This window comes from Cydia strobilella, chromosome 5, assembly GCF_947568885.1.
Source record: "Cydia strobilella chromosome 5, ilCydStro3.1, whole genome shotgun sequence".
In the NCBI taxonomy this organism is placed as follows: domain Eukaryota; kingdom Metazoa; phylum Arthropoda; class Insecta; order Lepidoptera; family Tortricidae; genus Cydia; species Cydia strobilella.
The window spans coordinates 10,158,608-10,174,390 of NC_086045.1; the positions used below are offsets into that span (position 1 = coordinate 10,158,608).

Sequence of the window (15,783 nt, forward strand, 5' to 3'; positions counted from 1 at the left end):
TAAGTTTTTAATTTTTCTGTTGTTTGTGTACTAAGAAAATCTTACGTACCAAATTTCAGCTTCCTAGGATTTCAGTTTTGATGATCATCGGTAGGTGAGTGAGTGACAAAATCGGGTTTTTTTAGATATGAAGTATAAGAGCTATGTATAGGTAATTGAAAATGTTTATGCTTAATAAGTCCACTAATGACATCATATCCCGATAATTTTGTTTATCTGGTATAATCCAAACCCAAGTTATGAGGGTTCAAAAAAGCGACGAAGCGCTTCGAGAAAAGGTCGGTAGTGCCCTTGCGCTTCGCTTTGCTCGTCTTGGCGAGGGCACTACCGTGCCCCCTGATGAAATGAACGTCAAACTCTCTATCAGTCAAAATCAAATACGAATTGTATGCGATTTTTCTTCAAACTGATTTTGTAATCGATTTTAGATGCCTGGTTTCCTTGAAAACGTTTGATATATTAATATGTTGTAATATTCTATAATAAAAGCGAAAATGTATTTTTTCTACTCGTCGAGTATAATCTGTGTATTACAACTTTACATGCAACACTACAACCTTACTCTTTTCAACGTTGGATAGTCTATGGCACTTCCGACTCAAGCATAAGAATTTTATCGATGCGGTTTAGTCAATTATAAAAAATTTAAAAATAGAACTTCATACATTTTGATAAAATATTTCTTGTTTAAGGATACTCAATTCAATGCAAATTAGCCTACTTAAACACGCTGCTGCGTCGCATCTGCTTTGTGATTGGTTGGCCAACAAAAACATTTTATTTTATGTTGTAGTAGAAACAATTGCTTCATAAGTCAGAAACGCGCATGTGACACCCTTCATATAGCAACATCCATACCATACGAAAACCGCTTAGCGTTGCTTGTTAGTCTCCATAGGCTACGGTGGGCCAAAATCGAGAAAAAAACTATCTTAAAATTGAATTTAGCAAGGAGCATGTACCAGGGCCTCATGAGTTACAAGGTGTCGTTGACCAACTCTCCGGGGGCGCCGGGTCCGGCGGCCGGGGTGCGTACGAGTATGAATAGCCCGTATCTTAGCTGTATACTTTTGGTTTTGGTTTGGTTTGGTGGTATGATTCTACTAGTTGAATTGAAAGTATTATTTTTTTGTCTCGTAGAAAAAGTATTGTATACAATAGTGATATAATCAAGCTTTTCAATCTCGTACCTTACTTAAGCAACTCAGCAAGCTTCGTTGCTTAAACACGGTACTCGACTGAAAAGCTCTCTATTATATCACGATTGTATAAAATACTATTAAATGTGAAATGATATAAATGTAATAGGTTGGCTGCCACTGTATTATACCTTATAATATATTTGTCAAATTTTAATGTTCATGTGTTTATAAATAAATAAATAAATATATAAATAAATAAATATTATAGGACATTCTTACACAGATTGACTAAAGTCCCACGGTTTATATGTTGAATGTTTATTGTTTTGTTTTTCTATGTGTGTAAATTACATGAAATAAATAATTTTGAAATTGAATTTGATATTCCATCCTTTTTAGGGTTGGGACGGGACCCTATTGCTAAGACTCCTGACCTCTGTCCGTCTGTCTGTCTGTCTGTCTGTCCGTCTGTCCGTCTGTCTGTCACCAGGCTGTATCTCATCAACCGTGATAGCTAGACAGTTGAAATTTTCACAGATGATGTATTTATGTTGCCGCTATAACAACAAATACTAAAAAGTACGAAACCCTCGGTGGGCGAGTCCGACTCGTCGGTGTCCGGTTTTTTTATACTTGATTTACCTATTTGATCACTTTTTACACCCATAAACAGCACATGCAGGCATTTTGAATTTTTGATGGAGCTCGTTACGCGCGGATTACGATTGTAAGACTGCCAATAATCGCTGAATGAAGTAGTTTTAATAAAATGGTCTGAACATCGTTCCGGTGCTTTTGGCAAATTTGGCAGAGGGGAAACGACATGAAGGCGTCTCCTTTACTAAACCCCCCAAGGATTCACTAAATACCGTGTGCCGAGCCGATATATAAAATTATTAATCAACGTCGAATTAAGTATTAACACTAAACACGATCATTCATGTTTTCGCAGTATTAATAAAGGGTTCAACGGTTTAAGCACGTCATTAAGGCTTTAAAGTGGTCCTGAGCCAATTAATAATGACAAACCGGGTGTCGGGGGCCCGGCCGCGAGGAGGGGCGAATGCTAAGACGACCTAATTGCGGGTCGTAGGCGTCCATAATTTACGGCTATTGTACTATTAGTACGTACACGGGGTACCACGTACGGTTACATAACTGGGGTGGGTACTGACTAATCGATATCTTTCTTTTGGCTGCCGATACGTGGTCGCCCAGCAACACGCGTCTCTAAACAGCTGATAAATTTATAGTTTTTAGATAAAAATACCTTAGGCACGCAACGCTTTTTATGGTAAAAAGCGTTGCATGATACATATAGTTGTATTTATAAATGTTGCTATGTAATTTTCATGTCACCATACGATGCCACTGTAAATGTTGTAATGACTTGTAAAAGAGCCCTTGCAGAAAAAAAATCGAATCTTGAAATTTGACCTTTTTACGTACCTATACGTACCTTAGTGTTAGGTTAGTTTTGAGTAGCCGTGGCCGTGAAACGAAGTCGTTCTGGATTTAGTACAGGCGCCGCATTGCGCTCGTTGCGACACTCGCACCTGCAGCCCTCATCTCCACTAGATTATCGAGCCTGATTTGTTCGAGAGATATCCCGCTCTGATTGCTTTCATTTGAATAGATTACCTAAATGAAATGAAGTTCGGGGATAACATGAATTGATGACACTTTTTACCTGTCTAGAAATTTTGGCAAAATGAATGAATTCAGTAAAATGACTATCAGATATTCGGATCGACCAATGTGTACACGAATCCGCTCCGATGTATCGATGTATCTTATAGCGACTGTATAAATAAATAACATCTGCTTGCAGCTATCAGAAAGTGAAAAGGCGATGTAAACAATAATTCACGTGCAGTATTGACTGGACATTACTAATGCACTACTACTTGGAACTAGTCCATTTTCATCGGCGGTACAATAAAGCATTTGATATGCAAAATACACGTCATCAGCCGTTGGTAACAGTTGTCACCGATCAAGGTCCCTAAAGACACCCGCTTGCGTGTCTGAAAATAGAGAATACATTTTAGATCACCTATCCACGTCATCGCTAACTTTAGCAAATCAGACAAATATAGGTACCTGTTATCTGAGTTCCCGATACATTCCCATTGGAATCGAATGTAAATATTCCCGCTGTATTATTTATAAGCAGGTTCGCTAAACTAATCACTGTCAATGCCAAGGTTGAAACATCAATATTTTCTTGCAGGACGCGCGTCTCTGAACTGATGCCATTGATATACTTATACTAGCTTTTGCCCGCGGCTTCGCGCCGCGGAATCTAGTTATGTCGTTTTGTCTAATGTATAGGGTGCGAGGGAGGCAGGGGAAGGAAATCTACGAAAATATGGTTTTTATGGTTTATGGTTCGTAGGAAGAATATATAAAAAATCAAAAAATCGTAAGTACATATATATATATATATATATATATATATATATATATATATATATATATATATATATGTACTTACGATTTTTTGCATTTTACTTACAATGAAAACCTAAACTTATAAGAAGCAAACAGTACAAAACTTATAAGATGCACTCATTACGGATGCAGGAAGTTTCCCGATGACTTACTCCTCCCGCCCCGTCCATCCCGCCGCGCCGCCCGCACTCGCCTAAGTACCGATTGACGACATCGATATACAATACCCGACGATCGAGATGGCATTTGGTAATGCAAACTTAATAATCTATTAGGATAACGTGGGTGTCCATACCTCAAAAGCAAAAATAGAACCCTTATAGGATCACGTGTGGCTGTCCGTCAGTCCGTCTGTAACCTCCGAAACTACTGCACCGTTTTAATTGCAATTTAGCACAAATACTTTCAAGAATTTTCATGACCACATTATTAAATTTCAAAATCGATGTCATTTTCGTCATTGACGTCCCAAAAAACCATAAAAACGACACCCATATTGATATTTAGACATTTCAACATTTTCAACCATTGCACCCCAACAGGGGAGATGGTTTTTCACGTCCGCCACGTTGGATTTTAAAATAGTTGTTGTTTTCGTAATCATCGACCCGATAAACCATAGAAACAATACCCAGGTTCATTTTTATACCTTAATTGTCACCACATTTCCCCCTTTTAGGGGTTGTATTTCAAAAAAACCTGAAACACGTGTTTATTCATTTATCGTTAGGAATACTCCTGTGAAGTTTTGGATTAAATAGTCTAACTAATCTTGTTTCCCCATACAAACTTTGGACGCTCATTTCACCCCCTTGGGGGGTGAATTTTGAAAAATCCTTTCTTAGTGCACCTCTAGACCTTATAAGAAACCTACGTGCCAAAATTCAGCTCTCTAGAAGCAACGGTTTGGGCTGGGCGTTGATTTAAGTGAGTCAGTCAGGACTTTTACGTTTATATATATAGAATAGATAAGAGCTACAATTTGTCTCATATTATACGAGGAATATTAATACACTGCTCGCCAGGCAATGAATTGATATCGAACTATATAGATTTTGAGGTAATACTTATCATGCATCCTAAATTGGGCGAGACAGTTTCAGTTACCTACGCTGAAGTGTAACGTATGAAGTTAGTGTTGCGAAGCCGTGCTCGAGTCTTCAAACCTTTTGCAGCAGAAAGAAAGCTTCCTCGAGTCTTTAAAACGTAATCACATTATCCGATCCGATAACGGATGACCCTTGAAAAAACTTTAACTCGTTTTATTTCAAAATATGACGTACGAAGACACAAAGAATCTACTAATAGTTGTCAAATGACTATAAGCAATGTGACTGGATTTACAATAGCATAAATAAATAGAATATGTATTATAGAATATATATTGTGTATTTTGTAAGTGAAAATTAATTTGCATGAACTACTTCATCATCATATACATATATTATTTAAGAGACTTGTCGGTGGAGCGATTTCCATATATGTCGGTCCTCTGCCTTTTCCTTTGACAGCCTGATACGACACGACGTTGAGTTTTTCCTTTACTTGATCTATGTACGTTCTCCTTGGTCTCCCCCTCCGTCTCCTTGCCTCAACTCTCCCTTCAATTATGTTTTTGATAAATTCGTCGTGTCGTAGCAGCTGAATAATTGAAAATATTCAAAAGGCGCCTTCAGTTTACGTCGTAAGAAAACGCCCGACTGAAGATTATGCTGAGGCTTATGTTACAACCCTAGGCTATGAAGCCTCTCTACTCAACGCCAGTAATTTCCAAGAACCCTGGTTGAATCCCTTGGAAAGAATGTTACGATATCATCAAAATAAAGGTAAGTTTTGACGTAACTTTTTCGGAATCGTGCCTCTAATAAGAGTCGTAAAATTAACAATGAACTTATTTATGTTTTGCAGGATGAAATCACGTTTTTTCAGGCATTGCATCAACATTGCATGGGCTCGTGCGGTATTGCAGACATGTAAACTTATACAGAGCCTAATGAAGATTTTACGTGTTGTAACATTGGTTGTACTCGTAACGTAACTGTAACCGAATATGGTTTCGGCTTCTATATGCCCCTTCATAACTTTACTTACGTACACGCTTACATAATACCCCTAATCCGACTGAGTTTTTAACGAGCGAGTAACTCGAAATTATGCATTCTTAATTACAGTTCCGAATAGCTACTACGTTAACATTTCCTTGAAAAATGAGTAAATTTGTGAGCCTAATAAGATATTCTCATTTACAAAACACATTACTTAAAGAAATATTTACTCATATTTACATTGTATTTACACACATTGTATTGTACAGCACTTCCCAAACTATCCCGACCCATTAGTGGGTCGCGAGCGAATATGGAGTGGGCCCTGAAACTACTAGGGCACCTGAGGGTTATCAATAATATTTTATGCCCCTTTTTAAGATGAAGTGGAGAAGATGGAGTGAAGGTTCGGAGCCCAGTCAACTTTGGGAACCACTGCTATAAACATTATTTGGTACTAACAGTACAGAAAACAAATAAATAATTTATAAGACAGCGGGCGCCTGCTGAAAAATTGCGTCTGCCTTTAGCTGAACGAACAAATTGATTCATCACTTTGCATGCAATTCAGGTGAGCAAGGATACGAAATTTTCCATAGTCGACATAAAGTAGACTGGTGTCTACAGTATAAAATAGCAACTCAGCTTTAAAGGGGAAGCGAAAAGGGCATCGCAGTTCACGCAACCGGAGGGTGGGTTATAAAAGATTTAAGATATAATATGCATTTTACATAAAACCTATTTTCATCCCATACCTATATATCTTGAGTAGGTAAGTAAGAAGGTATAGGTACCTATTTGTAAATCACTACATGTTATAAAACTGAGTCCCCCGCTGCGTCTGTCTGTCTGTATGTTCACGATAATCTCAAAATCTGCTGAACGGATTTTCATGCATTTTTCACATATCAATAGAGTGATTCTTGAGGAAAGTTTAAGTGCATAATTTGTTAAGGTTTTGTGTACCCGTGCGAAGAGACCCGCCCGCTAGTATATATACTCATATTTTATACTGTCAACCAAATGATTAATATAGTACTTACTTGACTATTTCATCAGTTACATACACCATTACTGCGTTTTTTAAACTTTGAATAGTGAGGAAACACTGTCTCTAAAGGTTTCGTTTTCGAAGCAATGCGACTGTTGCGAGGGCGGGCGGGTGCCATAACACGCGAACTACTTTTCTGTGTTTCAAATGCTCGGTCGTCGAACTTCTTACATTCCTTCTGCGTCGTCACTTCGCGTTATACACGGTTGTACTGTATGTTCTTAGGAAAACCATAGTGGCATTAACAATTCCTATGCTAATGTAGTTATTAGCTTTTGAATAAACTTTACACTAAGCTACCTATATGACTTTAACCCCTTTAATATTGTTTTCGGTTACCGCGATAGTTACTCATGAAATAAAAATAATAATAATAGTTGTATTGTGTAACTAGTCTTATGAACCGATATTTCATGTACAACCAGCATCCAGCCTTAAAGTTTATAGTTTATTATGGTTCATTATTTTTGTATGTGGGTATTTTTGCACATTGTAGCTTTTCCTCAGTCACCCGTTGACCACGAACGCTGTAAAGGGTTCGAAACGTCGGGATGTAGTATAAATTCAATATACGCGATATAATCCTGTTTCATAGTTTAAACCCCTTTCTTTACTTTTTAACCGACTTCAAAAATGAGGAGGTTTTCAATGACATAGTTGGGAATATGATAAAACCTATTAGTGTAGGTATTAGTTGCCTGTTAAAAGAAAAGAAAAGAAAACAAAAGAAAAGAAAAGTACAGTCAGTGACAAAAGCTCGTATCTAAATTTAAATTTTTGACAAAAAACTTATTTGAACTGATTTCGAAAATTAGTTTTTACCACACCAGCACCAGCACATGCAGGCTCTCTTTATTCAAAAACTTCTAAAACTGATGAGAAAGTTGCATTTTATCTACAAGAGTAATTTGATGCAAATGCATGGTCAGTTATTTCCTTATTTATGTTGGCTGGTGGAATTTACTTTTATGCGATGATTCTGCATGATACATGTTTAATAGCGGTTCAATTAGATTTCATTCGTAACGTTTTACAGTTAGTATTTTCCTCGCGTTGGTGTGGTAAAATTTTTTGTGTTGGACTCGGTGGCAAATCCTCGCAACCAACGCTGAAGATTCCACTTTTCAAACCACTCTCTACTCTCGTGGTCCAATTTTGGAATCTTTCGCTGGCTCAGGTATCAATATTAGCACGAGCGGTTAAACAACAACTTTGCCCCCCTGTAAGACAAATAACTATTGTATTAAAGGGGGCTTAACAGTTGCCTGGAGAAATCGAGGGATCTTTGTGGTCCCATGTCGATTTGGTTTTGATCTGATGATGGGATCCATGAGGAATTGAGGGAACTCCTCAATTTTTAAGGCCATATGTATCGTGATTTGTGTGTTTTGTTAAGCAACTCAAGCATTTCCTCTCGAAAACTACCAATTTGATGGAGTAGACGTGATGATGAAGACCACAGAGATGATATGTAGAATTAATCCTTTGCATAAGTGGGTCTATTATGATTTTAGATAATAGAATACGATTTGGACGAACAGCGTAATGGACGTACAGCTAACAAATCGTAGGTAGTAGTGGAAATGACTAACGGGACTGAGATGTGAGGGGTAGGAGGGGGAAGGAGGGTGATGTTTGGGGATTCAAGATTGAGGGGTTCATTGATCTGGGGTTGAGGGATTGTGAGATTGAGAGATTGAGGGGTTGAGGGATTGGGCCAGCGGTGGGGCAGAGCTTAGGAATTAAGTGTTCTTGATTAATGCGTCGTATCACTCATAAGCTCTTTTAACAATTCCTTAAAAAAAATGAAAAATTAACTACAAAAAAAGGAAACGGACTTCTTATAAGGATATTCTAAGAGGTGAATATGTAGGTCATATACTTACTATTACCATGGAACCAACCCCAAATTCGTTGTGCCTTAAAAAATCGATATACTTAGGTACATAATCGATATACGTACGATTGATGACGCAACGCCGAAATGTATGAAACAGTTTGGGTATTTTTTTCGCGAATTAGGGGTTGGCCTCACAATAAAAAATCGGTATTACCTACAATAGTCATGCACTTATCAAGGTATGGCTGGACATCACAAAATCTTGTATAGTAAATTATATTTATACCTAATAATAACGTATCTCGAAAGAGCTCCAAATTCTTTCACCGCAGTTATTGCATTATTCATTAGTAAACTAATTCGGATATGTTTATCTGTATGTATAAGTAGACTGTATAGGTATAGTAATTGAATACTCATTACGGTTAAAATATAGCTTACGTTCGCGTCGAGATTGTTTATCGTTTATGGCCACAATAAACGAAACGATTCCATATTTACAACTACCTAGACTCGCGAATCGATCACGCTTATTTTATTACCCCAAATGGCGCCTCCCCACTCTGTATTACTTTTTTGCCCGTTTTTAGAGTTCCGTAGTCAAATAGGAACAGGTACCCCTATAGTTTCGCCATGTCCGTCTGTCTGTCCGTTCGCGGCTTTGCTCCGTGATCGTTAGTGTTAGAAAGCCGCAATTTGGCATGGATAAATAAATCAATCATTATGTTGTCTTCGGTTACCGCGATAGTTACTCATGAAATAAAACGCTGTAAAGGGTTCGAAACGTCGGGATGTATTATAAATTCAATATACGCGATATAACCCGCGAGACGATGAATGAACGGCCTTCTTCTGTTATATGTTAATTTTGATTTGTGTACTATGTTTATGAAATGTTTATTAGTTTCACAGTGCTTTGGATCACTGTTATGCTGTGAAATGTAATGAATAAAAAAATAATAATAAATAATAATCCGTTTTCATAGTTTTATTTCAAATCAATCATTCATAAAAAAACCCAAAAATATCCGTCCCCCTCCCCCTTACACAAGTTTTGAACCATGGGTCCAAAAAGTATTAAAAAAATCGTGAATGTAAAGCTTAATAACGACTTTAAATTTTCAATGAAAATTATAGCGAAAACAAGCCGTGTTTGAGTTATAACTTATAACAAAAAATTTCCCTTCTTAGTAAAACGACGTACATAGCGCTGCGAAGGTACTCCTTATTGCTATTTAAGTACATGATACTTAATAATAGACTCTGTCCGACCGTCTGTCTGTCACATTGCTAAATATCTCGTGAACTAGGTACTGAAGCTATCGATTTGAAATTTGGATTACTTATGAACAACATTGGAAGTGTATTTTTTTAATTATGGAAAATGCCCAATATAAAAAGGGGGCAAAGTTTCAATGTCTAAATTTTCTAATTTAATTTGAAATTTAAGCCTCTTTGCGGGTGTTTATTATACTTGAAATATCTATGAGCTTACACTAAAAAAACCGGCCAAGTGCGAGTCGGACTCGCGCACCGAGGGTTCCGTACTTTTTAGTATTTGTTGTTATAGCGGCAACAGAAATACATCATCTGTGAAAATTTCAACTGTCTAGCTATCACGGTTCATGAGATACAGCCTGGTGACAGACAGACAGACGGACAGACGGACAGCGGAGTCTTAGTAATAGGGTCCCGTTTTTACCCTTTGGGTACGGAACCCTAAAAACACCTTCTATCAGATAAAACAAAAATTGTTGATATCGGTTCACATGAAGAATTATCACATATTAAGTGCGAGTCGGACTCGCGTTCCAAGGGTTCCGTACATTACACAATTTAAACAATGTATCTTTTATGTGAAATGTCTTTAAAAAACCCGTAGGGGTCGGATCAAAACTAAGTAATTAAGTCCGACTCACGCTTGACTGCACATTTCTAATAGGTTTGCCGGTGATCTATAGGTAAAGATCTATTTTGTGTATTTTTTTCAAAATTTTGGACCTAGTAGTTTCGGAGATAAAGGGGGGGAATGGTCATTTTTTGCCTATTTTCTTGAATAACTTCTAAACTATTTACTTTAAAATTATAAAAAATATATATTTGAGATTCTCACAAAGAGCTCTTTCATTTGATATTTAACACGATATAGTTTGACAAACTTTATTTTTTAATTTTTTCATTTACCCCCCAAAAGTGGCCCCCGTGTTTAAAATTAATATGTTTACGTTACATGTCCATCTTTGGGTCACAAACTGACATATGTGTACCAAATTTCAACTTAATTGGAGATTCCAGTAGTTTCGGAGAAAATAGGCTGTGACAGACGGACACACAGACAGACAGACAGACAGAGACGCACGAGTGATCCTATAAGGGTTCCGTTTTTTCCTTTTGTGGTACGGAACCCTAAAAACCAGCATACATGTCGCGCAAATTAGCCAATTTGCCAATAGATGGCGACAGCGCCACATCAGCAACAATTGCGCTTAGTATACTTCTGGTCAAAAGTCTTTCGTGAATATGTGAAAAAATTAAAAGTTTGTACGAAACCCTCTGGTTGCAAGTTAAACGAACTGGCACTTGACCGGTTTTTAATAGAACCAGTATACAAAGTATAACGCGGTTACGAAGAAATTAAAACTTACGATTTTTTACTTTGGAGCAGCCTGTATGTGTTAGTAGCTCCTGAGGTAATAAATAGTATAAAACCTTCTTCGACCTTTTTGATTTTCTTTTTTATTTATAACACTAATAAGATTCTTACTTTTGACAAATGTCATCATTGCCGCATATTTTCGAACATATTGTCAAAAGCTCTGCCAATGATTCTTTTTGTTTTCGATTTTTGGAAATAACTTGTTTGAAATTTTATTTTTTTATCTTTTGTTCTTATTAAAAAAATATTAAGGTTAGAGCATTCCTGAGAAGTAACCCTACGTAGGATTTCAGGGTTTGTCCAATGGTCACCCTGTATATTTAGTAAATTTCTTGTGTTTATATTTGTGTGAGATAATTGAAAGTTTGTACGGTCCCTCGGTGCGCGAGTTTAACGAACTCGCACTTGCCCGATTTTCTTTATTTTATTTTATTTAATAAGTCGGTACTTGTGTATTATATATTTCGGAAAGCACCATTTGGTGATGTGAAATTGATGAAGACCATTTAACAGGTAGTAGGATTTTAAAGTTTTTTCGTGTGTCGGTTCATAATCCCAGCTAGCAAGAGATACGATAGTGTCAATAGTTCGATAGCGGCAATAGCGGATAGCTGAGACAGAATTATTGTATTTGTATTTATTTTGTTTCGACAACCCAGCGTTCTCACGCCGGCCCACTTCCAAGAAAATGTTTAACTGGAAAAAATATCAATCGTGTCACCTCTGCACATTTCTTTCTTTCTTTACTTTCGTTGTACATTTCTTTCTTTCTTTACGTACGAATTGTAATCATAGAAATATTTTTATCTAATCTACACACTTTTTTTGGTACTTTTTGTGTAATTCGACGTTTAGAGACTGTATCTAGTAAAGTATCTAATATTTCATTCAATCATATTTGCAATTGTATTTTTTATTTTTGGTTATTTTTATTGCTTGTAAAAATTTGACATGTAGAAGTGCCCCTGTGGCCTATTTGCTGAATATATGTATGATGTTTAAAATGCTATGAAAATCAATCCATTAAGTAGTGTCGCTGCGTTAAACTTTCAATGTATTTTTTCTATATTTTAATAGTTCTTAGCACTTCTCTAGTTCGCCTTACAAATGAGATTTTCCAAAAAAAAACCTACAAAGTCGAATCGTATACGTATTTTTTTTCATCACCCTTTAATTTAATTAAACTTCATTTAAATCATTTCATGGACTAGTGAAAAGTAACTAACTAGATTGAATCCGTGTAGTTACAATGCTTGGTGTTTACAACCTTTTACACACACGTGCTTATAATGTTATCAATATCAAATATTAAACGAATGTGACATGCCGCTATCTCTTTGGATTACACTCTCCAAATAGATTTGTGATAACGATAAGTTTTGCACTACAATGCTAATCATATTGGCCATACACATACGATTCAGTAAATATGTAAATCTATTGCTCCCGACCCGGGAGCAATAGGAGGATAAACGTCAGTCCATACATTGTGTATGACCATTGGCCGACTATTTTCGAAATTCGTTTGGTTATATCCTCTAAGCAGTACTTATTAGATACTTAACTATGTTAAGTTTCGCTAAGTGCTGACGAGATGCACACATACAGTCGAAGGCAAAAATATCGATCAAGACAAATGGCTCAAAAATATGTGAACACGACTTTATTGTCTAAGGCTATTACACCTTAGACAATAAAGTCGTACACATATTTTTGAAACTGGGAATGTATATGCCCTTGACTGTACGTACGTACAAATTTAACTTCGAAGTTCGTAAACTTATAACACGAAATAACTGGAAACCTTTGAGTTAGGGAATGTTTTCTTAGTATTAAGTTTGCGTCGTCGGCCTAGTTACTTAAACTTTACTGGATACGGGAACTGGTTTTTCAGTTTAATTTAATGGAAATAATGGAATACTGATTGAAAATGCGTTACGTCCTAAATCGTGCACTTGCATTTGGATTAACATTAAAATAAATCAATAGCTACCCAAATTTTGAATATAAGGAAAAATAATCAAATTTAACTTTTCTCATAGACCTCAACTTTGGAACTGGACGCGTTGAAGTCTTTTAAAAGGGGGCTTGAGCTTTTGAGGCAGTGACCTTAAACAGACCTTGGCCCTATCCTATTGTACTGTTTGTATAGCTGTGTAGACAAAGATATCAGTCAGATATCAATCAATGACAATTGCGGTAATAAAATTATTAATTGGAGCCAGATTTATATTTGTTAGTGGGTTTCCGCTCAGGTTAATTTATCGGTAAAGGCTTGTTGTTTACCGTAAACAAGATAATTTACATATTATCCATTGATAAGCGTTTTTAAAGTTTAAGAAAACTTTTCAATTGGCGTGCGTAAACTTACGACAGATGGCCAGAAACGCAGCAAGGGACAGATGGATGCCAGGCTTTCAGCAATGGCGTGATTATGATCAATATTTACAGATGTGTCATGCGATGCCGCCGGCACCGGCACCGGCACCGCCTGCTGTTATGTAATATCAACGTTTGCTCAGTGGTCCAGACGCGACCGTCGCAAGGATGAAGTCTGAAGCACCGGCGTCACTGTCGGGGTCTCCGACCGGAGCGAAGTTTTGTAACACGTCTTACCACACTACAAATATTATTAAACACCATATTCTACTAATAACTATAAATACAAGACTGATAGTAACCGTGTTATGCGATGTTTTACATAGACCGCCAAAGTACACTCGAGGGCCTTACATTAAAACAGTAACATACTCATAAATCCTAAGTGGCTGTGCTTTAATCACGAGGGGTGATCGCGGATAAAGCACACGCGACGCAAGTTTTTTGTAAACCTCTTGAAAAACTATTGAAAACCGGTGTATGGGAAACCGGACCAAATGTACCTACTATCACTTGCGGCATATTGTGCGCGCAATCAATCAGCTGATCAGGTTATGCGGTTTACAGTCGCGCCGCCTCTGCCTCAATTCTTGAGCCGTATTCGCAGTGGTAATCCTCTTAAGCTCAGCCATGAGCCTCGAGCGGTTCCGAATGGCACCAAAGTATTTACACTGACAATAGCCGAAAGAACAGTGAGCAATAAATGAGTGTGCAGGTACTTACCGGCTGCGGTCGTAAGCCACCACCAGCAGCAGGCGGCCACGAGCGCCCGAGCGCCGGCCATCTCAGCGGTGGCGCATCACACGCGCGTTCTCGCCGGCCGTCCCGGCGGACTGAGCGGCCGCCGCCGGTCGCCCCGCGCGATCGATGCAAGCGCCTTCACGCACCCTCCAAGTCCTCCCCCGCCTCCCCCGCCGCCGCGCCCCGCCACGCCGCGCCGCCACCGCCATTTCCCGACTTTCCTCGAGAGCGCGCGCGCTGCCCTCTTTTCCGGCAGATCGCTGACCGCCCCTAATTGATTGGCCCGCACATTTGCCGAACGCATTTTAGGTCAGTTCCGCAGAGCCTTGGCGCAACGTTTCGTTATCCTTTACCTACCCTACCGGCACAGCGATACCTATTATCTTAACAACTACCTAGGTATCATATAGTCAGTATAGACTATATGACTTGGTCTAAACCAAGCTAACTCTGCAGCGATTTTGATAGCACCGACTGTGCAAGGTTATTTTAAACATCATAATTTCATAGACGTTTCACGTTTAAAATAACACGTGTTGTGCTATCATAATCGCCGCAGAGCTTGGTCTGACTATTCAACATCACAATAATGGACTGTTCTCAATAAAATTGTAACCTTTACTGTTTTGAAAAAAATCATCTCTTTCAGTTAAGTCCACATGCAATTTTTATCGGACTTCCTTTCCAAAAAGGAGAAGGTTCTAAGCTGTATTAGGTTCACCAATTATTCTGAGAGCCGTGGTCCAATTTAAATAATTCTTTTTTAGGGTTCCGTACCCAAACGGTAAAAACGGGACCCTATTACTAAGACTTCCCTGTCTGTCCGTCTGTCACCAGGCTGTATCTCATGAACCGTGATAGCTAGACAGGGAATTTTTGGATGTAGGTTACTGCCTAGTAGTAGTAATGAATGAGTTACTGACTACGTGGGAAGTCATAGGGTGGTGTTTGAGGGGTCTGAGGTTGGAGGTTAAGGGCTTGGGGATAAACGGGTCAGGGTTTAAGGAGCACGGGCAGGGGGTTGATGTTGATGAGTCTGGGACAGAGGACTCCGTAGGTTGGGTGTTGAAGGATCGGGGGTTGGGAGTTAAAGGGTCGGTCGGAGTTTAGGAGCTAGGGGTCTGGGGTTGAGGGATCGGGCATTGCCGGTTGAGGAATTACGAGTTCAGGGTCTAGGGGTTCAGTGATCAGGGGTTGAAGGGTTGTGAGGTTGAGGGATTAGGTCAGCGGTGCATCAAACCGCATTAAATTGTATTGTATATATATATGGGAAGTTTCATTTCATTGGGGCCGATATCTGATCACACCATTTAAATCGTTGGAAATAAGACAATTGACAAGCGCATTTTGTCACTACTAACTGCTAAACTATTTATTTACAAGAAGATTTTTTAGACAGCTACGACAAGTAAATATTAAGTAACTTGCTACTAACAAAAAAAACGGCCAAGTGCGTGTTCGTTTAACTCGCGCAC

At 38.2% G+C, this 15,783-nt stretch overlaps 1 protein-coding gene across 3 annotated transcripts in view; it reads right to left on the reverse strand.

Moving 5' to 3' along the window:
• Positions 1-14,501, reverse strand: part of LOC134741653 (protein kinase C-binding protein NELL1-like) — an 81,890-nt gene extending 67,389 nt beyond the window's left edge. For all 3 annotated transcript variants that reach the window (XM_063674512.1, XM_063674511.1, XM_063674510.1), the window contains exon 1: positions 14,291-14,501. In XM_063674512.1, coding sequence (XP_063530582.1) covers positions 14,291-14,351 — 61 coding nt within the window. In that variant the 5' untranslated portion in view covers positions 14,352-14,501. The remainder of the gene's footprint in view (positions 1-14,290) is intronic.
• Between the last annotated feature and the right edge of the window lie 1,282 nt (positions 14,502-15,783).